At 39.9% G+C, this 27,095-nt stretch overlaps 2 protein-coding genes across 2 annotated transcripts; one reads left to right on the plus strand and one right to left on the minus strand.

Annotated features, from left to right (window-relative positions):
• The first annotated feature begins 3,649 nt into the window (after positions 1-3,649).
• On the plus strand, positions 3,650-15,584 carry LOC130180994 (L-threonine ammonia-lyase). The gene is made up of 11 exons (XM_056394711.1): positions 3,650-4,523; positions 7,183-7,510; positions 8,595-8,711; positions 9,391-9,632; positions 11,176-11,341; positions 12,316-12,415; positions 12,580-12,655; positions 12,937-13,062; positions 13,389-13,556; positions 13,666-13,723; positions 14,950-15,584. The coding sequence occupies exons 1-11, from the start codon at positions 3,814-3,816 to the stop codon at positions 15,046-15,048; spliced, it is 2,190 nt and encodes a 729-aa protein (XP_056250686.1). The 5' UTR covers positions 3,650-3,813; the 3' UTR covers positions 15,049-15,584.
• Positions 15,585-17,135: 1,551 nt separating this feature from the next.
• tmem254 (transmembrane protein 254) lies at positions 17,136-21,715 on the minus strand. Its single transcript, XM_056395604.1, has 4 exons — positions 21,580-21,715; positions 19,304-19,407; positions 18,487-18,546; positions 17,136-17,987 (listed from the first exon to the last, which is right to left on the minus strand). Exons 1-4 carry the CDS (start codon positions 21,664-21,666, stop codon positions 17,867-17,869), a joined length of 372 nt encoding a protein of 123 aa, XP_056251579.1. The 5' UTR covers positions 21,667-21,715; the 3' UTR covers positions 17,136-17,866.
• Positions 21,716-27,095: the final 5,380 nt, after the last annotated feature.

A 27,095-nucleotide genomic window follows, 5' to 3' on the forward strand; every position in this document is an offset into this window, starting at 1 on the left:
ACGTGTTTTCTGACCACAATTATACTTGTTCCAGACGGCCTCATCTGAAGGCAGAGTGCCCAAAAGCCAAGACATGATCTCTTAAATATGGAAGTCTTTGGTGTTGCACTTGGTTGTTCACACACACACACACACACACACACACACACACACACACACACACACACACACACACACACACACACACACAAAAAGGCAAGAGAGAGAAAAGTTCACACCCTTGCTCCTTTCTCACCTCCACACAGCATGACCAATCACGGCTTTAAGAGACTGTGAATATCGGATTGTCGGGTTTCGTAAAGTTACAGAAATGGTCAGATACAGCCCGCTCTAATCTGAAGTCAGGAAACTGTGGAGGAACCCGGGTTTCCAAAGCTGTTCCACCATCCTGCATGACCTCTCCTTTTCAGTAACACAGCACAAAAACCCTCTGCTTACTGCGATGAATGAATGAATGAATGTAGACACAGTGATTGCACAGTAGTAGTCTCTTATTCAATAATGAGACACAGTGTGTTGCAATTCCTGTTACTTTAATTTTGATACTCAGCTGTCAGCTCTGTCAAAGGTTCCTTAATTAAACAACTCCAAATCCTCTTCCCCCGCATGTTGCATTGTTGTATTTAACACATGTAGATACAGAAAACGAGACACTGCAGTTTAACAAGCAGGCACCCTCAATTACTAGGGATTTACTGACCATCCAGCAGCTAGCTTAGCCTCCGTGACTGCACACAGCTCTCCAGATCCTGACGTCAGAGGACGGGTTACTCACCCTGTAGACAAAGACTACTTTGAAATTACAGTGACTTTTCTCCTCTCCTCAGACGGAGACCAAACTGATGTCAACCTCGCATCAAACTCCCGGTAAGACAGCGAACGAGCCAACACAGAAATGTAAAAGTAACCAAGCATTACTGGGATAAGTAACTGTAACATGATTACTGGATTTCAAGTTGTAATCCCTCACACTACTCATTACTGAAAAAAGTAATCACACAACTGCAACACGTTACTAACGGAGGTGATGTCAACAACTCTCAAGTATAAATCAAAGCCTATGCCGTAACTACCTATGGCAGGACTCACCCATTGCCCTGACTATAAATCCAACTTAAATGACCGCTCTCAAATGTTGGGCAACAAGCATGCTGCACACTGTGGACTGTAGTGGGGGAATTGCAGGAATGGGAATAAAGACCCACTACAAACATTGATAGATGTGGTCCCAGTTTGGGTGGAGGGGTTTCAGCCATTTTTAGATGACTGCAGAAGCATACTGACCTCCTAACCATACCTGAACTGGTAGTGGTGTCTCTTTTTTTAATTTTTATCTTTATTTTTATATTTGCAACAACCCCTTATGGACTATGTGGATTATACTGGGATAATAATAATAATAATCTGGGAATTCAGTTTCTGTCTGCTACCCTGAGTATTGTGTTATTTTAGCAATAAAACAAACAGTAGGTCAAACAAGCATGGGATAATTTCACTTTAGGACCAAACTCATATTTAAGCTATAGGAATGGTAGACAAGAAAACCTTTGAACATTAGTTTCTTTCGTTGTGATTGACCCTTTACTTGACACTACCTGCACTGTGCAACTCCGACTATCTTACACTCCATTCACTACACTCAGATTTACCTGCAAATACTGTGTGAGTCTGCTAAAGGGATTATCTCTGATTATAGGTGCACATTCATGTAGTGATATGAGTTGGAGCACACTCATTACCTTGACGAAGCCTGTCCAGTGAACGCTGCCATCACTGTCGCTCCTCAGCTCAGATTTGAGGGACAGGTTGGATATCCAATCAGAGCTGAATAAGATCTGGACTGCTTGCCGGCTGCTGGTAGCAGTCAATGTAGAGTCTCGGTTATCTGTCTGGCTGGCAGCTTGTCTCTCTCTTCAGGAACACTACATGTACAGTTTGTTTGTGTCGTTAAAATTTATCTAGAGAAGACTTGCTCTTCTACAGCAGTACTCTACTTCAGTTTCTTACAGATGCAGACACTGACATCCGAAAGATGAGCATGAAATCATCTGCTACTGTCGTCTGTGTACAGACGTGTGACAAACTGAAGGAAAAACCAGCGATAAGTGTCTTATTAAGGTGTTGAGCCACCAGGTGCCACCAGAACAGCTTCAAAGCACCTTGACAGTGATTCTCCATGTCTCTGGACTCTATTGGAGGGATGAGTGCCATCCGTCCTAAAGATATTCCCTCATTTGGCGTTTTGATGATGATGGTGGCGAGCGCTGTCTGACACGTTGGTCCAAAGTCTCTTGTAACTGGGTGACTGCAAAGGCCATGGCATATGATTCCCATCATTTTCATACTCATCAAACCATTCAGTGACCCCCTTGTGCCCTGTGGATGGGGGTACTGTCATCCTGGAGGAAACCGCTTCCATCTGGTTAAAATCTTTTAAAATAGGATAAAGGTGATCACTCAGAACAACTTTGTATTGATCTGCAGTGACCCTTCCCTCTAAGATGACACATGGACCCAAACCATGCCAGCAAAGTGCCCCTCCACAGTATAACAGAGCCGCTGGATCCCCTCACTGCAGGGGTGAAGCATTCAGGCCTCTACTGCTTCTTGCCATTTACCACACATTAACTCGCCCACTTGTGGAGAGTATGGCGAAGGATGACTCATATGACCATATCACTTTTTCACCACATTTCTGTAGACCAGTGCCTGAACTCTCAAATCTGCTTTCATCTTTGTAGTGAGGGGTTTATGCACTGAAACGCTACTGTAATATTCATCATTAAGTAATTGTCGACAGACTGTTGTTGTTGACACAACTGATCACATCCTGCATTGACTTTCGCAGTCACCTGGGAAACAGTGCTCTTCTGTTTTTCCTTGCATATCGCACTGATGCACGACCCTATTTACTGATGTATTTCCCATAGATCTAAATGCAGATTTTGCCTTAGTCACTGTTCCTATTGTTGCCCTAACCAATTGAGCAGTCTTTGAGACTGAAGCTGCTGCCATCTGTGCCCCATCTTTAAACCCTCTTTCAAAGTCACTTACATCTTTTCCTATCACCATCTTGACACAAAATCTGAGTCAAGTGGACCTGCTCAACATTTTTTTTACATGCCACAGAGCATGCCTGGATGTTAATCGCTTAACTGTACCTTGCAGTGCACCTGTGTGGAAGCATCTGCATTTGTTATTTTTATCCACTCATTTATTCAGGTTTTACCTTTAATTTGTCACCTGTCTGTATCTCACAGAGAGCAGCTTGAGGTAAAGTACAATGCATCTTGACTCCAGATATTGAAAATAAAGATAAAAAATATGTTGTGATTTCAGTGGCACAGAAATCAGATCTGGACATGCTCCTCTACCCTTTTGGCTCCCCTCACCCCACAACCCTTCATTTCTGATCCTCCATCCATAGTCGTATCCTGTATGTGGTTGAGCCTCCAGATCACTGCTCCCTAGATAAACCCTAAGTCTGCATCTATCTCCTTAGACGGTCTAATTAGCACTACGTCACAGAAAGGGGAAGTAATCCCAGTCTGGGCCCAGGAATAGAGCCCTGGGAGGGGCCAGGCCACTGGAGAGACGCTCCAGAGCCACAGTGCATGTGTCCCTGAGTAATCCCTTCCTAAATAGCCCATGGGCAGGGAAAGAGGGAGGGAGCCAGGTCAGGGGACGTTATACCGTGGGAGCAACACCAGTCAGTGTCCTGTTATCCCTCGGACACACCACACCAGCTGGAGCAGGAGAGGGATTCAGAGACAGAGACTCTTTGGACTGTAGGAGGACAGAGCTTCAACCAGGATGAACTTTGCTGCCCAGTTATTCTACTCGAGCTACTTGAGCGAGCGACTTGAGCGTTTGTACTCACCTAGGCTTGCACTAAAAGACAGCGAGGAGAATGACCCCTTCTGGCAGAGGTGGGAAATTACAACATGTAGCCTCCTGGATCCCCCAGACCTTCCCCCTACCCAGATCAATCCCGTAGTGACAGATTTAATCTCTTCCCGGAGTTCGGAGGTAGGTTCGACTTCCACAGCATCACAGCCTCTGTCTGCAGTTACCTTGATTCCTCCTCCACATCCTCCTTCCCTAACAAAGACACCCTCAAACCTTCAGTCTCTTCCTCTGACACTTCCTCCTCACCTTAATCATGAAAGTAAATCGACAAAGGCAACCACTGGTCCTCCAAATACATGTTTGGCTGCTGTGGTCCCCAAATCTAGGGTCCACAAACTTCATCCTGACAATCGTCCTTCTCCTCAGATGGTTTTTCCCCAAACCTCTCTTGCTCCGTCTATATCCCCAACAGGAATGGCCTCCTCCTCTTCCATCCCCCCATCTTCTTCCTCCTTTTCCTTGGCTCCGACCTCTTGTAGAGGAGACCGACTCCCTACTTTCCAAGCCCTGGTAGACTTGCTCCTTCGCTTGGTCCTCTACTTTGTTCTCCTCCCAATTGTGACAGATTTAGAGAAAGACCCAGAGAAACCAAAAGTTACCACTGGATTGAAGAGGTAATTGGTGCCGCAGTGTCAATGCTATGTCACATCACATCTAGGGTCAAACAGGAGTTACAAGTCATTTTTCTGTGTTTGTCCTGAAGCATGATTGTGGATGTATATAATGCATCAAAACTATTTTGGACAGACTTCTTCGATCACAAAAGACAAATGAAAGAAAATCGATTTTCAGGGTTGTTTGGTCGTGGTATCCAAACTCTCACTACTAGATAAAGAATACCAGACAGTTGTCGAACCCTGGCCTTAATTACAGAAAGATGCAGAATTGTAGTTACAATAATGCAACATCAACGATCGGGGTCACATAGTGCTAAGAGACATTTTCTCTCCCAAAATGTTCTAGTCTGAAATGGAAGCAGGTTAGGGCATTTTGTCTTTAAAAGGACATTAAGAAGCTGGGATAGTGCAGTGATGAAAGCCTGGTGGGCTGAGATGTCTTCCTTGCTTTCTATTTTGTCCTTACTTGTCGTTTTTTGAACCATTTTAAATTAAAAGAACCTATTTGTACCGTCTCAGCCCTTCATCTCCTCTTTTGAGGGAGCTTTTTGAGGCTTTATACTGACTGTCGTGGTGCTCTTTTTCCCTCCTTTGATGATGTTTTTGAACTCTGCTTTTGAACCAAAGCACCCTAATCATAGGTGCAGCCTTGGGATTTTTCACTCTGTATGCACTGAAAGTGACTGATAAGTGGGGCAGAGGGCAGTAATGGACCCAGCGAATTAGGTGAAAGGTCAAAGTATTGTTTATGGCAGATCATTGAGATATAAATAGTCTGGGATGTTCTCTGCAGAGAGCTGGCAGCACTGCCAAATATTCAGACATTGTTTGGGAAAGCTGCTCCACCTGGTGGCCTTCTGATGTCAATCTAGCACTATAAGCTTACGAAACCACTTTCATCACTGGATTGTTTTTATTTTACTCTTCTTAGTTAAGAAGTTACTCAGCTCTGTCTGGATTATCATGATGCAGCAAATCTGTATCCTTTCTGGCAGCCACAACTTTTTTGCTTATACTGTGGAAGTGAATCAGCTGTCCTAGCTCCACTGCACAACCTTATTCAAAGTTTCAAACTTAGCTGTTAACCATTTGTGATCTGCTTTAGTGGCTAAGTCACAGGGTTAATCTCCAATAGGTGTAATCCTATTATAATATTTCTACTGCGTAGAGGAGCTCCTGATTAGCTATGTACTTGGGGAAACAACCAAAAACAAGTAGTTTACAGTTTTGAGCAATGTCATTAGAGAAATGAAAGTAGAGTTAATAGAAATTTTACTATTTAAATAAATTACACTATTCCATTATATACAATGCACATTTACTGACCTGTTATAAATCAAACTGTTCTGCCTTTGGGCCTAAATTGCCACTTTAATCGCTTGCGTGTCTCCTGAAAAGAGGAGCTGAATGACCCAATGAATCATAACTTGATTTACAGATATAATCTGTTACAGTGAGAGGAAGCTGGGTTGACATGAAAGGTGAATCAATTCATCTTGTGTGAAGGATTGGGTGTGTGTGTGTGTGTGTGGGCATGTTCATGTACCTTCATAGCAGGGTTGAGGTCAGTTTGATTTAATATCACTGAGTTTGGGAAGTAGATCTAGATTTTTTTTAAAAACTGTTAAATTCACGTTAGAAAGCCACACGTTAATGAGACTGGTGGCTTTAGTAGTGATGTCTGAAATGCAGTTTCAGTGTATAATTTAAATTTGGTGAATTAAAACAGACTCAAAGACGCGATGTTTGTGGATTGGGTTTGCAAATTGATAACGCTTGGTTTTCATGAAAAGCTTGGAGGGAGTTTAATTGCCAGAGGCTGCAGAAAGACAACAATATATTCTGGTTCATGTCATTTCTACTGAATCATGCTGTGTAGTTTTTATTATTGTTATATGTTATTATTAACTTTCAGCAGCCACTGGTTTCCATTCCATCTATTAAGCTGTAAATCATAGCACACATATCACCTCATATCTTTAGTTTGCTATATAAAATATGCAGTTGAAGACAATAACTGATTTGAAAAGCTGTCTGCATTCATGTGCTTTTGGGAAATTCCAACTTCATAACCCGAGAACAACTCAAGAAGCTATCAAATTCACAGCATCCATTTTTGTCAATTGTCAATCAAGTTTTTATCAGCTTGATTTGTGAGATGGATATCAGTGCTGGGGCTTCCTGGCTGCCCATCTACACACAGCTGTAGAGTCTTCATGCTTTCTCATATTATTGCATTTGCTTGCAGCAAAAACATAAATTTAAGGAAAATGAAACTGCACATGATGTTTATTCGTAGTGAATTACTGATATAAGGAAAGTATCACGCATCTGCAAGTTGATTTTAATCCTGCAGTGAAATGAAAGGAAAAATGTTTCAGTGTGCTTTGAAAAATGTTTTCCATTAAAACAAAGTTTACTGGGTGTAACTTGAAGTAAACAAGTTAAAACACACAAAAATAGTTGTGTCATGCCAGCTCTCACTGTGAGAAGGATTGTTTCACAGGATTCATGGTGTCTACTATGTAAAAATGTTTTATATTGAAAATGACTCAGTTAACTTCTATCTATTCATTTTGCGAAAGTACAGGTCAGTTTTTCACATGCAGGATATCTGATTTGAATTAAACCATATGTCTCTCACTTTATGACTCAGAGAGGAGTTGCATCTGGGCCCCAGTCAACCTGGAGCCTCTTACAAATGCTGCCCCATCAGTAATGGCACTGTGGGCCGCAGACCCACCCTCATTGAACCAGAGCGGCTGAAGGACTTTGGTGAGGAGGAACTTCTCAATGGAGATGTGAAGGTCTATGACACCAAGGTGGTGGGGGGTCCAGAGATCATGCTCATGGACCCCCCCAAAACGAGAAGGGTCAGCGAGTTCAGGATTGTCCCCAGACCTCCTGCCCAGTACCTCCGCTTTGAAGACATCAGCGCAGCAGCCTTCAGGATCCAGTCAGGAATACAGAAGACACCCTGCACGGTAAACTGGCATATGACCTCACCATGTAAAGTGATGTGGTGCAAATGAAAGAGGAGGGTGACCTCTGACCTCTGTTAGGAAAGCAAACTTGTTATTGGAAACACTTTTATGTGAATTAAGTTAAAGAACCAGCATCAGTGATCTGGTGAATTCACACCAACAGTTAGGTGCTGGTCATAGACAATTTCTATTCTATTGCATCACAGATTCAATAGAATAGAAATTGTCTTTTTCAAGGCAAGTTTAACACAAATGCAAGATACAATACACACACCAACTGTTGGTGTTACTTAATTACTAAGTCAAAAGGTTTGAATTAAAGAAAATATAAGACCTCAGCATTCATTTCCATATACTTTTTTTCCATAACAACAAATCACAGCACTATAACTTTACACCTAGAGTATGTCCCAACTTAGAGAGATGGAATGGACAAATGGTCATTAGAAAAAATATATAGTCCGGGCCGTTCACTGAACAATTATATATTATTATATCATAATTATACATTAAAAATATATACTCAGTTAACCAAGTATATGGCAACCACTTTAATGAAAGTTAAAGATTTCTTCAAATATCTATTTATTTATATTTCAAGTGTATAATATATATTCATTATTTGTTCATATTATTATATAAATTCTATATATATATATATATATATATATATATATCATAATTTGTATCAAACCTATGCATACTTCTTTGTCTGTAGCTGTAATTTCGCACACATTCATTCATGCTGAAATCCATTCATTATCATACTTTTGTATATTTCTATTTAAAAGACCAGAAGTTGTCAGTTTGCATGTTTGCTTTACTTTTAGACATTTTCTTTCATTTATTGGATTTGCTGCAGTAAGTAGCACAGTTCTCCTGCTGTGATCATTCAGGTTTCTTCAAATTACATCAGTTTATATTTTAGTTTACTCTCAACAGCATTAATTACAGAAAATGCAGATTGGTGAACAAACTAAATTAACACGGTAGATGAACTGAATTAATAGCTTTGCCTACGGTGCAGTTCAATTCACTCATTAGATTAAGCTGCTCTTAAAATGCTGTTTCCTTGTGTGTGCAGTACTCCAGACTGTCCAAACAGTACGGGATGGAGATCTACCTGAAGAAGGAGCACCTGCACTACACAGGCTCTGTGAAGGAGAGGGGAGTCCTCTACCTGCTCACCTCCCTCACACAGGTAAAACATGAGAGAGAGAGAGAGAGAGAGAGAGAGAGAGAGAGAGAGAGAGAGAGAGAGACGTGTGTCAGGTCACAGCTAGTGTGATCTGCTCTGCCTGCAGACACACGTGTTAACTGACCACTGCTGACCTGTGGTGAGAGTAGTGTCAGTGTCAGTGAAGACAGTGTCTTGGGAATGTGTCCATGTGCATGTGTGATATATTTCTATGAGTAAGTCTGATTTCTCTCAGACAGAAAAAAATGAATTTCAGGCAAACCAGCAAATGTTTTGTTTTTAAAGTCATTGGTGATGGATGGATGACTGACAAAAATTACCTACAACTTGTTCATCTTCAGTAAAGCCATGTAAAGATCCTCTTTATGACAGGAAGCATCAGGAATTTTGAGAAACACTACCACTGACAATAGTGGCTAAAGACAAAGGCATAATATCATCATAATACATTATTTAGGTATGTTGTTGTTAGTTGATGATTTATTTAGTTGATTATTTATGATAATTAGTTATTGATGGGGTTGTTATGTTGAAACACATGTCGCTCATTTAAGGCCAGAAATGAGCACTTCATCCTGGCTCATTGCATCATATTGTGGTGTAACTTGCATTGGAAATGTACTGTGCACCTCTCAGCAGTCAATAAAAGATATTTATCAAGCATGTGTTCATGTCCCTCCAGGAGCAGCAGAGGAAGGGTGTGATTGTGGCCACTGACTGTAACTTCTCCATGGCTGTGGCTCACCACGCAGTGGAGCTGAAGATCCCGATGTTCGTCATCATGCCGTCGTGCGTCTCCTCACCTCGCCTCAGGATCTACAGAGACTATGGCGCCATGGTCATCTCCTACGGCAGCACCGGCCACGATTCCCAGAACCACGCCCGCCATCTTGCCAAAGAGAATGGATACCTCTATGTGGAAGAGTCAGTCCCACTAACATTGACCTTGAAATTTAATGTAGCAGAGTTGAGAATATGCATGTGCTGAACATGCTGCAAGCCACTGCACTACCAGCAACACTGATATAGGTTTAAAAATCACTTTGACGGTTTCCTGGGAGAGTCATTTTTCAAATCATAAAATATCTGCTTATTTGCTGAATCTATCGTAGAAGAAAAGTTCTTTTACTGTAGTCTGCATGTTAGCATAGTAAGTTGCATGACTGAGCATCAGAATAATCAGAATGATAAAGACGCACTCTGGAAAAAATACAGTATGTTTAAATTCACTATATCTTCTATAATCTGCTTTTCACCTGCATCATACAGGCATAATTTGAAGTAAGTGATTTGAAAAATGTCAAATCAATGTCTTTCACGGCAGACATTTAGATTTGTCTGGGCAGAAAAAGCTCAGCTTTAACAAATCACAGTATGCACCAGTCAGTGTCAGACAGGTCAAAACTTCTGTCATGAAACAGGTTTATTCTCTCACAGCGGGAGGATCCCACCACTATACACTGTGAACTCTTTAGGGACTTTTAGGTGTTTATAGTTTATGGTAAAAATTTCCTAAAGTCCCAGAGTCTCAGAGAGGAGCTGATACGCACATTTCCCAAAACTCAACTACGTGTTCTGTTGAAGTATGCCTCAAGCAAGTTATTTGGAGGCAGGTTTGAAAGATAAACATAATACATGTACAGGAGAAACAGCCACACAAATGGACCTTCTCCAGGCTGCCTACATGCAGCTTGGAGAAGCATAATTCCACTTTACTGTGTAGCTCCGGAGCAGATTCAGCATAACACCTTAACACAGTGGGAACAGTGCCACCCTTTAATGCAGCAACCCCTTTATATGAAGCTTAAATCCACCTTAACAGTGGTACAATAAGAGAAGACTCATAACTCAGTAGTGTCAGTGACACAGCTGCCTACAGGTTTGGTAACATTAGCCATAAACTACTGGTCATTCCAGACCAGTAGTTTATGGGAGCAAAACCCTTGAATATATTGAATTAAGCAGCAAAGCATTTAAGTCTTATGAATACATCTTTTCATTTGTAAAAAAAAAAAAAGTGTAACTTTTCAAACTGTTCTTTCAAAAGTTACATAATTTCACTTTAAATCCTTTTCCATTTTTCTACTGAAAGTAGATGATTTAAATAGTGAATAGAGAGAACTAACACTTAAGAGCCATTTCATGCAAATGCAGCTATAGCACACACTGAACTTCACTGGTTATGTAACACTAAGGTTACTTTTGAGTACTGTAATGGAAGCTGGGAAGGACCTGAAATCACTTTTCTAACACAATTTCCCATTATTTGAAAACAAAGAGGAGTGAATTACTTCTCTCATATGTTGAAACATGTCTGGTGTCTGTTCACAGTGTAGAGAAACAAGGATGAGACTTGGTATAAAGACAGAAAACTCATGAAACCTTTAGGTCTGCTTAACATCATGTTGCTCTGCAGCCCTTCACCTCATCAGTTCTTCCTTTCTTTTTCCTTTTTTCCGATGCCCAGAGATGAAAGCGCAGCGTACCTGGCCGGACTGGGCACTGTGGGCATGGAAATCTATGAACAAGTGCCCAAACTGGATGCAGTGGTTGTTCCTGCAGCTGGACAGTATGGTCTACTGGCTGGCACCGCCGCAGCCATCAAACACCTCAACTCACAGACTCTTGTCATAGTAGGTTGATGCAGAGATGTTTAACTTTTGGGATTAATGGAAACTTAACTACAATGCCTGTCATGTATAAGATGAGCAGATTTGTAGCCTCTGTCTGACACCAGTATTGTTAGTGCTGTGTCTTAAAACGAGGTCACATTTCTTGTACACCCTCACTTCTTATTTCAAACAAGAAATTGCTACTTGCCACCTACATCTCTCTGATGGTGATCCAAGTGTGTTTTTCATTCTGCTTGGATTTCCTTAACAAGATAAATGTATTTGAAGTATTTCGCCTTGTTCCACTCTCTGCCCACAGCTGTTAGCTCTATTTACAGTGGAGGAACAGAACTGCCCTCTACTGCAGTCACACAGAAATATCTCTGTGTACAGTCAAGCAATGGATCAAGTTTACTGCCAAGCTTGATCCAGTAGTGAGCATTATGAGCCTGACTAAGGCTACCAATCTTCCCATAGATTGTCCTGTGTTCATTGTAGTAATCATATGAATGTCTCACATTTATTAATGTTAATATTAAACATGTAGCACGTGTAATTACAGTGGGAAGGATGCTGCAGGTATGTAGACTGAGTATTCTTCATGTCTGCACTATATATGTCTTAAGATCATGAATTGTTTATGAATATTTATAGCCAAGCTAGCAGCTCCACAGATGCAGTTTCAGTCAGTATTTTTCCAATGTTTTGGTTTATGATGTTAACTTATGATATTCCCATCAGCCTCAGCTGTTTAGGAAAAATTAGCAAAGCTGCTAACATGCTAATATGGTTAAATGATGGTGAACGTGGTAAACATTCTACCTGCTAAACATTAGCATGTTAGCATTGTCATTGTGGGCATGTTGCTGCTTATGTGCAGCCGCACAGAGCTGGTAGCATGGCTGTCGGACTCATAGTCTTCTTTATACAAGTAGTAATATGGTGAAAAAAAACAAACCAAAAAACAATTCCAACTGAATGACTTCCTTCCACAGGGAGTTGAACCAGAAGGTTTCCCTCTGCTGTTACAATCTCTGAAAACAGACAGTCCAGTCAAAGACATGCACAGCAACCCCAATAAGAAACTCTACGGAGGTAAGATCAGCACAAAGGTAACAATACTACATAGTAGTACTATCAATTAACACTGAATAAACACCACATCATAATCTGCGCACCTTCCCTGTTAGAAGCTCGTCTGGCTTTTCAAGTCCTCTCCTGCAGTAACTGAACATATGTTGATCTCCTGCCTCACCCAGATCTTATGGAGCGTTCGCTCGGTGTCAACACCTTCCAACTGTCAAAGAAATTAGTAGATAAAGTCATCACTGTCAGGTACGGCTTCATCACAGCACGTTCACACTTCTGAGCTTCTCGACATCCATTGTGTGAAAAAATATGGCATATGTGTTAAATTAAAGATTATGGTTTACTGTTCTGATCCATCTTTACATTTTGGCTTTTGAAGTATTGACTACTGAATTTTGGGGATTTTATATCAGAAATAGACTTGATTACTTTGGACTGAAATCATCTCATATCAGATGTAATTTAAAAAAAAACGAATTAAAACTTAACATCAGACTTTCTTTTTCCATTTCTCTGCATGCTCACAGTGAGGAGGACTCTCTGGTGGCGATGCTGCGGTTTCAGGAGTTTGAACGCTCCACTGTGGATACAGAGGGAGCCATGGGACTGGCTGCCATCCTGGCCGGACAACTGCCAGAACTGAGAGGCAAAAGGTGAGTCCGACTTTTTAATATTAAGGCTCCTCTGAACCTCATATGAAACTTCACATCACCCATGTCCGTTTACAGACATCAGAGGTGAGGGACAGAGACCGACATTAGCTAAGCGCTCGTCTCATGTTTACAGAAGAACCAACATCTTTTGTATATGAGGCATAGTTTTTTAAACAATGTAAAGACCCTTAATACAATTTTAAATTTAGATTTAGAAATGTTTCTGAAGGCCTGAAAAGCTTACATTTTGGCATTGAAGCGATGTCAGTGGTGCTAATCCGTTTGGCTACAGATAAAACAAGACTCCCTCTGTGTTTCTGCTGCAGGGTCGCTGTAGTGGTGAGCAGCGCTAACATGGAGCTGGAGCTGGTGAGGCAGTGTGTTGACCGAGCCCTGGTGCTGGACGACCGGGTCAGTAAGTTCTCTGTGCAGCTGGGAGAATGGCCGGGAGACATGGCCAAGCTGCTGGACGTCCTGTCCAGAGAGGATGTCAGGTAGAGTCAACACCCATCCATTTAGAGATGCTTTGTTCTGTTGCTTCACGCTGCTCAAATCTGTTTTATGTTTAATGTCTTTGCTTTCACTCTGTCTTTTTCCTCCCAGGTTGTTGGACGTCTGCCATCGGAGACACGGTGACAAGTCAGACCTCTTCAAGGCAAAGGTAGGCGACTAATCTCTCCTCTTCACCTCACTCTTCTTCCTCCTCCTCCTCAATCCGCTCATCTACTTCCTCTTCAGGGCCTTGTAACTCTTGGCTTGGAGTTGGAAGTGAGTTGGCGTTACTTAGAGGGCCAAAAATATAAATAAAACAAAATAAAGTCTTATTTATGCTGTTTTTTGTATCCAGAAGAAACCTGGCTTACATTGCAAGAAAAATTCTACCACTTTCTATTATTATTATTATTATTATTATTATTATTATTATATTCATGAAGTTGTAGCTAACAGTTTGGTTAATAATTTTAAGTTATTTACTAATACTTCATAGATCAATTACAACTTATTGAAAAGAATTATCTCTGAGTTAAGATTGTGTAAAATCTCTGGATCTGGAAAAAAGCTGCAGATGATATGGACCAAAATCCATTTAATAACAACTTACAACTGTATATTTGATGGTTTTAAAGCCTTTACTAATGAATTGACATTAACAACTAAACACATAATGGTCTGCTAGAACATGGTGAACCGAATGAATATTTACTGATGGATTACCAATATTCATAACTGCATTATTACCAAATAAAAAAATGTAAACATGATTAATACATGATTTATTAACCATTAATAAAAGTGTAATATATTCAGTTTTGTTTTTGCCTAGTATGAGGTTTTAAAGCAAAACTATGTAAACACCATTGCTCAATTCTATTCACTCTGTACAGCCTAGCTTGGTCTGGTATGACCAATTGGTTAATGTTCGCTATGAGTTTCTCTACTTGTGCTACTGTAAAGCTACATTTTAGCATTTACCATTTTCCTGTTAATGTGATGTATGACTACAAAATTTTAAAAGTTAATTTTGCTTAAAAATCTTATTTTCCTTGAAACAAACCGACTGACGGATGATTTCCAATTCAAAGAAACTTGTTGTTTTCTCTTCATACTAGAATGGCTTTGTTCTATCTTGTTTAAAAACTTAATGAAACTGTTAAATTGCACTGGAAACAAATAGAATTGTCTCATTATCTCCTGCTCTGTATTATTACCTCTGCAATCTACACTGACAAATTGACTCTGTAGTTAATTCACTAGCTGTGTCAAATGTGAAAACTGCTGTGTAATCAACTGGCAACACACTTACTGCACTAATTCTAGTGTGTGTGTGTGTGTGTGTGTGTGTGTGTGTGTGTGTGTGTGTGTGTGTGTGTGTGTGTATGTTAACAGGTGGAGTGTGTGGTTGAAACCAGGGATAAGTCACAGAGCGCTCAGCTGCGCAAGACTCTGAGTGACCGCTACCCTTCTATATTCTGGCTGGACCGGTGATCCCACCATCATCATAAACACAAACTATATTTACGATAGGAAAAAAAAAAAGCAATTGACTCATAAAATGTGAGATGACTTGCAAACACATACACTACTATCATTAATGAACTGTGTTACATAAAACTCATTAAGAAAATGACTGTTCAGCAAACCTAATACAAAAAGCCTTGAGATTATAGAGCAAATATTACTCATATTATTCCTATTAATTATGCTGCTGTTTTTCTTCAATCATGGCACCCTTTAATTAGAATAAAGTGGTTAGGCTGCATTCAGAAGATGAATATAGATCTTATTGATCACCATTAATCACAGAGCATGCATCATACACCGAAGACGCAGGCCCAGTCCTGTAGTGGTCTCATTCTAAGTAAGTACACACTATAAAACTCCATGAAACAACAACACAAAAGATATATTTTTCCATCCATATTGTTTTTAAAATTGTTGTATATATTTCTGTATTTATACTGTCTTGAGGTGGTAGTGTCAGTCCAAGTACATGTGTTAATAATAAATAAAACTGGACAAACTCTATGACCCACCCTGATTCTTTGGTGACTTGTTTACATTATACTACAGAGAATCTTAAGTGAGTAAAAGTGATACAGGATGTGAAAGTGCGTTGCTACTTACTAGCCATTCCTGATTAACGGCTGGAGACAGCTGTAGTGGAGACTGGGCTGTTTAAGACGGGCTAATGCTCTTAAGTTTATAAGCAGAGGACATCGTGACCCCACGTTACTGCATCAGCCTCGTTCAGACGACGTCATACTGTTTACCTGTGTAACACAGTAACGCTGGAGGTGTGTGATTGAAACTACATCCAAAACTGAATTATAAGACCATGTTAAAGTAATATCACATCTTTATAGGTTATAGATTAATTGATTGAATCAGTATCAGCTAGACTAAGAAATAGTTTATACAAACAGAATACAGCAGGAATGAGTCCTAAAACCCGGAAATTAGTTAGCATTTAATCACTTCCGGTTCTTTCATCTCGAAGTCTATGGGTTGTTTTCATGGGGGTTTGATTAGATTAGGTCTGTGGTTAACACAAGCTCAAGACATTTTCACGTTTTTTTTCTACAGCATAAAATATATCAGTAAATGCCCCAGGCGTGATTTATTTAAGTTTTTACATCTCTTAAAAAGGCCAGTTGCTAACAAATGGCTAAATCAGACTACAGAGGTTGTCGGGATGTAAGACGTCATCACGCCCAAGACGAAAGTCGGTGTACTCCATGGTAACATGGATATATTATAAAGTCCCCATAAAGGTATGATCCACTCACCAGTCCGCTTTGACAGCCTCGTTGTGTTTATACTCGCGCTTTGCAAACTATTGATAACTTTGTAAGAGGGAAAGCTTTTGTAGAGAAGGTGATGGCTAAATCGTTCAAATTTGTAAATTGAAAGTTTATCGGTGGTGACGTTGAAGTCATGTGACCGTGGTGTAGTTCGTTTTTAGCCTAACATTAGCTTTTTAATTCTGGCGATTGTACTTAGGCTTCAACAATCATAAAAATGCAGTTCGTTTGTGAAGATTGTCTTGCTAAACCAAACGTGTATGTATCATAAACTTTTGTTAGTCACAGAACTTATTTTCTGCAGTATTCCAAAAGCCAGGGTGATGCTAACTTCCGGGTTGGTCTACAAAATATATCATCCCTGCAGCAATCTAGGATGGCTCAAATTATTACATGACATCAAGATGACATGCACCCACCACTTCTGTCCAGACTGAAATAGCTCAACAGCTATTGGCTGGATTGACACTTCTTCTATGGTGCCCTGGAGATGAAACCAAAAACCTCAGCTCTACTTTAGTGCTAATTAGAAACTTTTAACAAGCTGCCATGCTAAACTAAGATGGTGAACATGGTAAACATACATTCTTAACATAAGCATTTTAGCTTTGTCATTGTAAGCACGTTTTACATGCTGATGTTAGCATTTTGCTAGCACTGCTGTTAGAATTGGTGTAGACTCCAGATAACCTTATTTTGTTTTGAGTGAATATAGGGAAGTATTTTAAGCATTTTTAGAAGAACAAAAATTATTCAGCAAAGCACACGTCATGCAGTTTGTCATTGACATTTTATTTTGCGGTGTTAATATTAAGAACTTCCAGTCTGTGGTTAAAAAAACCTCAAAAGCACTTCAGTATAATAAAGGCAAATGCAGATTTAAAACATGAATACAGCAGCTCTGTTTATTTTTATCCTGGAGACTTCCGAGGCTGGTGGCAGTGTACCATCTGCAGCCAACCTGTCTGACATTATGTTCATCACAGCAGCTGAGAAAATATCCCTACTGCCACCATCCAGGCTGAATGTAAACATCATGATACAAAAAAATTGCATAAAAGATTCGCTTTGGAATGCACCAATTTTCAGCTCAGGGCAGATTCATCAGGACATCTCTGAGGATTAAATAACTCCAGTTCATACCATTTTCAATAAAACATTAGAATATTATCTGCAATATACTACAGCCCTCTTCCAGCATTGTGTATAGAAAATCTATGGAATGAAAAAAGGTTTCAGTCTATCATATTATCATAGAAAATAGTATAACCCAAGTAAGAAATGTTTGTAGTGTCTCTATCAAAGTAATGTCTCCACTTCAATACTTTTGTGTTAAAAGAAACACTATAAAAGAAAAAGGCTCAGGGGTCTACCACCATTCGTTGCCCTCTCACCAGGATTTCATCAGAGAAAGACAGTGGAGGAAGAAGAGGCACAAAGAAACAATTGATTTTTGAAGCTCAGCTTATGCAGTGTTGTTCTATCGGCCTCTGCTGCTGGAGTCAGTGCTGTTTGGGACGCTTGGGGTCGTACTTGAGGAGCAGGCCGAGGGAGGCAAAGCCAAACAGAAAGGTCTGGAAAAACCACAGGAAGCGAGTGCCCATGTTGTTGATACCTTTGTCACTGCGGAGATGTAGAGAAGAAGCAGAGAACAAATGTCAAGCTACTGTAGCAGCTGTTTTATTGTGTCCAAATCCTAACAAATCCTCACATCCATGGCCTTTAATGACCTTTAATTTAGAATAATTTGCCACTAAAACATTGAAAAATAGATTCCTAAGAAATGAGCCAATAAGTGATGAATGAAGAAATATTATGCTTATCTGATGAGTTTCTAAAGTTTTGGTTTATATTTACTCATTGGACAAATGTCAATCAAGAATTACTTATTTACTGCTGTCAAACTAATTATGCTGTCCTAGAAAAAACACACCAGCTTTGGTGTTTAATTATACTGACAAATGGTGCAAATAGTGTGTTTGAGATTAGTTTTTAGGTTTTAACAGGCTATGAAATTTTTGATGAGGCCCAATTTCACCATGGAGGTTTGAGGGAAGCAGGTTTATAAAAAGATTAGGGTGCACCACCCTCTAGTGGACAATAAGGTTTTTGTCATTCTTACCTGCACACCTTCAATGCAACAGTGGCCTCAAAGACATGAATAGCAAAGGCTGCCCACCACCTATAACAGACAGAGATGTGTTCAACTCCACAGACTTTCTATTCAACAATGATAATTTACACATTATCTAAAGAAATAATTAGAGTCTCGAGTTTGAAATTCACATGGTGGTGCGGTGTGAGAACAGTGAAACTTCACACCATAGTTTGTTTTCCCTGCTACCACGACATCACTGGGTGTCGAATTAACAGGAGTCATATGACAACCTAAAAAAGATCAACCACTTCACATGTATCCAACCACAAAAGACTGAACAACGACTTCCACTTCAACCCTCCTCTCATAACAGACTCAGGCTTAAGCGCTGTCCTGTATGTCACATGACTTAACCAACAACAAACCATCATCCTTTGATTGTTGTCGTAATACCCTGGTGGTGCTGCAAGAGTTAGTGTGACTTAAATGACAAATTAGCACCGAGTGGAAGTGGTGGTAACGATCTGTTAAAAGTGACAAACATTAAGTCTTTAGTTGATTGAACTGTGTATTTCAGCCCTGTGAAATCACCTTGCACATAATTTTATTGTCATTGATGCTGCTCTAGAAAATCTAGGGAAGTGATTGGTTTTGATTCTAATGAGGAATGTCTCAATATATATTTTCAGAGCTTATGAGGACGATTGAATTTGTGTCTTCCATAACAAACTACTCTGAATAGAAAAACTCTAACTATGCTTGTCCACAGGATTTACTCTTATCAACAGTATTTCTGATTCTAGCAGGAGCCACAATGGTACAATGAAGCTTAAACACTTACCCTTTGTACATAATGCCAGCATAATTATCCACAAGGTATTTGCAGAAGGTGCCGAAAAGACCAAGGTACTCAAATGGGATTTTTTCTGGCGCAAACACGGTGCACTGCAAAACACAGACACATTATTTCAGCATTAACCCTACTATACATAATGCTGTATATTTTGAGAAAAAAACTTTAAAAATTACAGAATCTGTCTTTTTGTAAGCACAACCTATTTAGTACTCTCACACATGACCTTTTCAGAGCTTCTTTACCCAGAAACACGCAACTCAGAAGTTCAGTGATTCCTAAACTGACTGTTTCAATAGTCACAAGACTTTTTGTGGTGATAACGACTATACAATAATCTGGCATGCATTTTGTGGCACACAGCTGACTTTGGTCCCCGGTGTTCTGGTGCATTTAAATTTCAATACTTGAAACTCCAGGGCTAATCGACATGAACTATCATCTGTCTGCTCTTAGAGAAATTGGTTACTGCTTCAGTTAGGAAAGCCCCAGTTACAATAATGAACTGTAGAATACCTTATGAGGTCTCCTGTTTGTGGTATGGCTCTATGAATGGCTTCTTTGCAGCAGTTTGGATCATAACAGTAACAGCAGTATGTACGGCAAAGAGCAGCCTTGTGAGATATGCCACATAAATTCCATTTGTTACAGTTCTGGAGGAAGATCAGTTCTGCATCATGTTGAGTTTTGGTGGTTTGATATTTAAGTTTTGTCATGGGGAATGGAATGAGCAGACCTGTTTTTAGACTCTGAATCTTACTCCATATCTTCTATGTTACCCTCCCCCAAACTTCAAATAAGTTCACCTGATGACATCTTATCTGGTAATTTTACCATGTTGACTTAATGAAAACAACACTATCTTACAGATGAAGGAATCTGAAATGATACAATGATATTTGTGGGTAAATTTTCATTATAAAATGAATCTGAATCATTCATTTATTTTTGTATTCTGTTCCCTCAATTCATTGCATCATACCCAAAAGAGTGACATCAACAGCTGTTTCTTTTTAAGACACACTTGCCAGGTTCCTTTTAGCCTAATTACATGACTGCCTTAAATAATTTATCAAGCACACTTTAGGTGCTGTTGTACACAGAAACATGAGTATCAAACATACTGGAGACATACAACAAACCACATCACAGTGAACTCCTAAAGATTTAATGTTGCATTGTGTTATGCTGCTGTTGTCCCCCTCTGTCCACCTGTGACCTGTCAGGTATGTGTCCATGTGGACTATGGATGGAACATGGAAAGCACAAAGGGCTATTGTTGGAAGGGCCCAGACACTACAGTTCATTTATGGTTAGACTGTCAAACACACATCTAAAAGCCAAACTGTGTGTTTCTTCACTTATTACTGATTATGAAATCACTTATAAACAATTAACCTTATTGTATATTTGTTTGTTATTTTCCGAATACTCTAAGGTGCCTGTCTACGTTACTGTACACGTGGCAAGTGATGGTTAAAGTTTACACGAGTCTTTTAACGATATGTAACCATTTAGATGGAGAATTACACTGAATTGCATTGTAAATGTTGCATGTTTTTACATTGTCGCCTTTCTGTCCAGCACAGCAACGCATTTTTGTCAACTGTGAAGACATTTTACAAATATTTTTAGTCTATTGGTCAATTCGGCATTCATTTAATGGACTTAGTACTAGTACATTAGCTACAACCAACCCCCGGTATCTGCTGACTACCTGTGTAAGCTCTACAGTCCCCGCAATGTAATTTGTGAAGGAACATTTTACCAGTGATGCAAACGTGTAACATTTAAACTAACTGTATCACATTTTGAATACAGTTTGGCAAGTTATTGTTTTCTTTTATAAGACATCGATCGGTTTGGAGCAAATATTAGCTACAGTCAGCTAACTACTACAGTGGACAGTTGACTTTGTCCAGTGGACTTTGTCCAAATGTTTGTTTGACCTGAGCTGCTGACAAATCACTGAATGAATCCCGATAAGATTCGCTGTCAGCGGCGGTGACTTGGCAGTGACCTCGGAGGATACTTTTCCCGACAGTGTTACAAAATATCAACAGTTGACTGGAAATTTAGAAATACGTTTAGATAAATGTCTCCAGAAGTCACATAAGGCACGATATATGATATTAATGAGAATAAGCCACGACCCGGAGGACATTATACGCAACACAACACGGTGGCATTTACAAAGAGAAATGATGTCAAATACTCGTCCTGTCTTTACTCTATCTTACTTCAGATATAACTTATGAACTTACAGTAAAATATCCAACCGAGAGTGTCACGGAGACAATCCAAAACAGGCTGGTTCTTCTAAAGTAATCGCATCCATCACTTTTAGCCATTGCTACTGCTGCTTTGCGCTGGTGTCGCTGGCAAATATGACCGGGTAGTAACAGCGGTGAGAGAAAAACTGACGGGACAGCGGGGCGGTGTGGTTCTATATGAATGGAAAAGTATAATAGAAAAATATAATATGAAGCATGCTTTGACGGTAACTTACCAGTTAATACCACTGTGAAGTTTTCTTGTTGTTATTCATGGGTTTATATGAAATTAAAATGATTAAAATTAAAACGTTAAATACAGTATTATAATATAATTTCGCTTCAGTGCTGCCCTCTTGTGGCTCTTTGCTGGGATTTTCTCAAAGAAGATGTGTATGAAAAAATAAAGGAATGTGGACATCACAGAAATAAACGTCTGAAAGAGATATGAAGCTAATTAGGAAATTAAGTAAGTTACATAATTTGTACTAAAGGTGATTTTAGAAGTCCATTGCCAGTTTCAAACTTTAAGAGAAACCAAAATGCTTCTCTGTGAATTTAAATCTTTGTTTGGTTTTCTGAAACATTCCTGGAGCTGTCTCACCACAGTACAGACTCCCCTGTTTCTAGTATGAGGCATTTTTGTACATAAATATCATACTAAGGATGGAAATACTGACACTGAATACACAAACCTTTGAATATACGTAATTTTCCTACTGTAAACACAGGATAATCTGAATTGGTATGTAGCATGGACACTAGTGTGAAGACATCAGTTTAGTCACTGTTTGTTAAGACTTTGTCCTATTGCCCCTATGCAAACCTGCTAAATGTTATATAGACTTTGATTCATACAGAACCAATACTATAATTCTACTTCGTTGTGTTCTGACTCTTCCCAAATACTTTCATGTATGGAGCAGCACAAACAGAAAATTGAAGGATTGGATGTGGAAAGAATGATGTGCATCAACTTCTGTTTGAGTTTAATTATCTCTATATATTTCACTGGTAGCTGATAAATAGTAATACTAATGTAATAAAATAAGACATTTATTTTCTGTTTTTATTCTGTTGTAAGAGAGCAGAACAAGTCCAAACTGTAGTTAGCAAAATGGAACTATTACATTAGAGGCAAATTGTGATCAGATGACATTTTGTTTTTCTAATATACAGGTCTCTATAGAGTCAAGACAAAACTAAACAAAGCTCTTTATAGTGATTTTACATTAGCTGAATAGCGTATGGGCTGAATCAGTGTTGTTTTTATCACTCAATCATTGTATGTAAACTTGGTCACAGCAAATATTTAATCTGCTGAAATGGTGTATTGATAAGAATCTTTCCCATATTATTATTTTATCTCATTAATTTTAGATAATAACATATATGCTAGTGTTTTAGTATGAATGTCCAGAATTAATTTAAATCACGATTTCACATTAGTGAATTTGGCAGCTTTCACTGTTGGCACAGTGTTGCAAAATGCTGATGTCTGATAGGATTTGGATAAAGCATATAGAGAGTTGAGGGACTTTCAGGAGCCGTCTCCACACCTGGAGACATTGATTGTGCTGGTTGTCCAGATAAAGATAAAAAGAAATGGTCTGAGCTTGTGTTGCTTTAGATAACTCTAACTTCAAACTGCATTGTTTTCTAATACACCAAAAAAATACTGTAAATCTGCCTCTGCACTTTGTCCTTTAGGACTGTTTGACTCAGTATGTTAGCGTTTACATTTTCAGTGCATTTGACTATAGCTGCTGCTCTGAAATTATTAAGTGCTATTATTAAAGGTCAAGACTATAGTGTCAACACGCGTAGGAGGATATAGAAAGCAAGTGTAAATATATAAATATAAAAGATTTCATGTTAGTAATCACAAGGCTATATATTTGACATATTGAGGTTAAAGGTCACAGCATTTGCACACAGCTCAGTCATGGCCCGGACATGTTAAACCCTTTGACAAGCTTGCCACTCACTTTGATGCATTTATTCATTGTAATGAGGCTGGTGTGTGGTGTGTAGTGTGTACAGAGTAACTGTCCAATTAATCACTGAACAATTAGCCACCTTTGTTTTTCTTGTCGTGATAGCAGGGAGCTGCTCTGCATATGAAAAGAAAACAGGAGCCGCTGATAGGCTTCAGCTCAGAGTACTAGTTTGTATTTTGCTTGAGTCTGTGGGTTAAATATTTCTTGAAGGCTATTGTTGGTTGATCAATGTTCCACAGTTTGTGAAGCCGCCTGTGTTTGTGCTTAACTCTTATCAGATGACTCCCAGGAGCCAGATTTCAATTAAAAGGAAGCCTTGAAATATAATAAGATATGTCTGTAGTCTAACTTAAAATGAAAAAGTACAGAAAAATACTGGAATAATATATATTTATATGCACTATAATAAAAATGAATTCATTACCAATCACTTAACATAAAACATAAAACTCAAACACACAGTTAAACTATTTGTCATAATTAAAATACCAGCAAAACGTACAAAAAATGAATTACAAAAACAATTTCTACCTTTAGGCATATTTGATTTGTCACATGTTCATTGGCACAAAAATACAACTAACCACATGTTTGTCGTTTGTTAGTAAAGTGGTATCGATGAGGCTAATGACCTTCTTTTGTCTCACCTACACTATGTGATATTTACCATTGACCTTGCCACTACTTTGATAGGGATTAGGTGATAACGGGGGGGTGGAAGGACCACTCTGGTCAGAGTACTGCTGTTAACCACCCATCCTCAAAGTAAACTAGCACCCCACACCCCATCACTCTGTTCTGGCTTTACCATGGCCTTCTGGGCTCTCAGGTGATCGATATAAAAGATACCCTGATCCAACCAGGAGACACTTTCAGAGACTCTCAGCGAAGGAACACACTGCCTTACTGACCTCTGTCCCATCAGAAGTCCATTAGAAATCCATTTGTGTCTACAGAGCTTCATTCATTTACCTGCTGCAATGTGGAAGGACTCCAGCAATGGTAAGAGCTGTTTTATAGTCTATAAAAAGAAAAAATGTGCTTGTTTTTAGTCTGTTTTGTTTCTTTTATTCATAAACTGCAGCCAGGTCTTAGTTTATGTAAACTTTGTGTATGATCAGTGTTTATTAAACCTGCCTGCTGCACCAGGTGGATGGGTTTTACTGCACCAGGAAGACTTAGACAGGTTGTGTCAGGCACTGTGCCAATAACAGAAAATCCCCTTAAAATGAATTTCAGATTCCTATGTTAGGTTGTGTATACATGTCAGCACTTTTGGCATGTAGTAGAAAGCAAAACACACCAACGATACCACATGGGCTGAAAATGAACATTTCTTCAAGAATAAATTCAATTATTAGAGCCAGGTTTGGAGTGACGAGTAAATAAATACTAGAAGACTGGAAACTGCATGCTTTCTTTTTTTTTATAAGCTAGAGTCCTCTATAGTCTCGATGTAAAAAGAAACAGGCCTGCTGCACCACTGAGCACTTTGTTGCTGGACAGTAACTCTCTCCTTGCTTCTTCTTCATTCATAAACTTCAAAATTCAGATATTGCAACAGCAGAACCATGCATATAGAAAAGGCAAGGCAGTTAGCCTAATCATATGTATCACTGTACATCTTCACCATAATGCACTGGTGGGGTGCATGGTTTAGTTACATATAGTGACCAGACAGTCCTTGGTTCAGTTAAAGAATTTATGCAGAACAGATGAATAACAAGGAAAGAGCTCCTGTCTGACCCGCTCTCCTCTCTTCCCTCAGATGATGCCAGATCTGCAGCCTCCAGCGGCGGCTCCTCTCGCAGCGCTAGCCGCAGGAAGAGAACCAGTTTCTCCAAGGAACACGTGGAGCTCCTGCGTGCCACCTTTGAAACTGACCCGTACCCTGGCATCAGCCTCAGAGAGAGCCTGTCCCAGACCACAGGCCTGCCAGAGTCACGCATCCAGGTACACAGCCACCCCGCCTTATATAGCAAGAAGCCTTATCTGTGGAATAGATAATATAATATTATATATCTTTATTAGGGCAACTGGATACTAGTGTTGATTAAATAGACACATGCATGTTTTACATATAAGTACATACAGAAGGTACAAACATACACACATATGGTTGTGCAGCGAGGCATTTTGCACTGTGGTTTCTTATCATAAAAAGCCTCTGTTTTCAAATGCATCCTGCATAGAAATGTAGATACTGCTATCACTCTATCACTTTATTTCTTTATCTTTAGAGATGACACAAGCAGCTTTTATCAGGATCTTGTTTGACTGGACAGATAGACTGTGCAGCAGGCTCTGACAGCTGAGAACTACTAGATTTGCTCTGCTCCTACTTCACTGGTGCCTGGAGAATGATTAACAGAGCAGAATGTGTTGCTTTATCTCTCCTGCTTTGGATCTAAACTCCTTTTTTTTTTCTATCTTTCCTGTCCAGGTATGGTTTCAGAACAGAAGAGCTCGCACCCTGAAGTGCAAAGGAGCCAAGAAAGCTCTGTGGCAGTCTGATACCCCAGTCCAGGAGGCTCTCCCTCCACCTCATGCTGTTGCCAACAGGAGACCACAACTTGGCCCCATCCCTCTGCCACCTCAGGGACCCCCACCAGCCTACCCAACCCAGGTGAAGGAAGAGATGGAGGAAGCCTGCTACTATGGGCAGTATCCTCCAGCCTACTCCACCATTGAAGAGCATGGACATTACGGCTCCATGTATGGCCTCCAGCAGGGCAGACCACTGGGCAGCAGCTCAAGCCCACCCCTGGGGGGATACTGGTCCCAGCCAGGCAGCCAAACCTCCCCTCACTCGCCGCTGTGGTGCCACTCTCCCATGGGGATGAGAAACTACAGCTCAAGCTCCAGCCAGGCCGCATCCTTCATGTATCCAGGATCAGCAGAGCAGCAGACGTACATGACTTCATCAACCTCCCACTCCTCCACCCCAGACACCCCCGATTCTGGATACTGGGATGCCAGTCTGGAGAACAGCCCACCACTGGAGGGTCAGTACTCGCAAGTGGAGGACTCAGGGAGCGGGGTTGCTGTGGAAGGCTGCGGGGAGTCCAGGCATCCGAGGCTGATCCAACACCACACCCCTTTGCCCGAGCTGTCTCTGCAGGAGATTCTAGGGGAGTTGAACGAGGACTGGCTGGGAGGAGAAGGACTGGATAACCATGCCACTGTGGAGAAAATGGCTTTCTGCTGATGACTGTTACAAGGATTTACAATGGACATTTAGAAATCATATGTATTACTTTGATTTCAGCCATTTGTGTATTGCTTCTGAGATATGTACATAGAAAAAATACCAAGAGCCTGAAACTGGATCCATATTTTCAAAATCCTGCAATCCTAAATGTTTTTTTATTTATTCCATACTGACTAAAGCCTGTTTTGGTTAATGTATTTATTCATCTATTCACTATTTATAACTTGTATTTATGATTTTCTGCACTTTTATACAAATAAATCAGTAGTAATAAAGCTTTGTACAGTTTTCTTTGC

Source organism: Seriola aureovittata, chromosome 14 (assembly GCF_021018895.1).
Source record: "Seriola aureovittata isolate HTS-2021-v1 ecotype China chromosome 14, ASM2101889v1, whole genome shotgun sequence".
Classification (NCBI taxonomy): Eukaryota; Metazoa; Chordata; class Actinopteri; order Carangiformes; family Carangidae; genus Seriola; species Seriola aureovittata.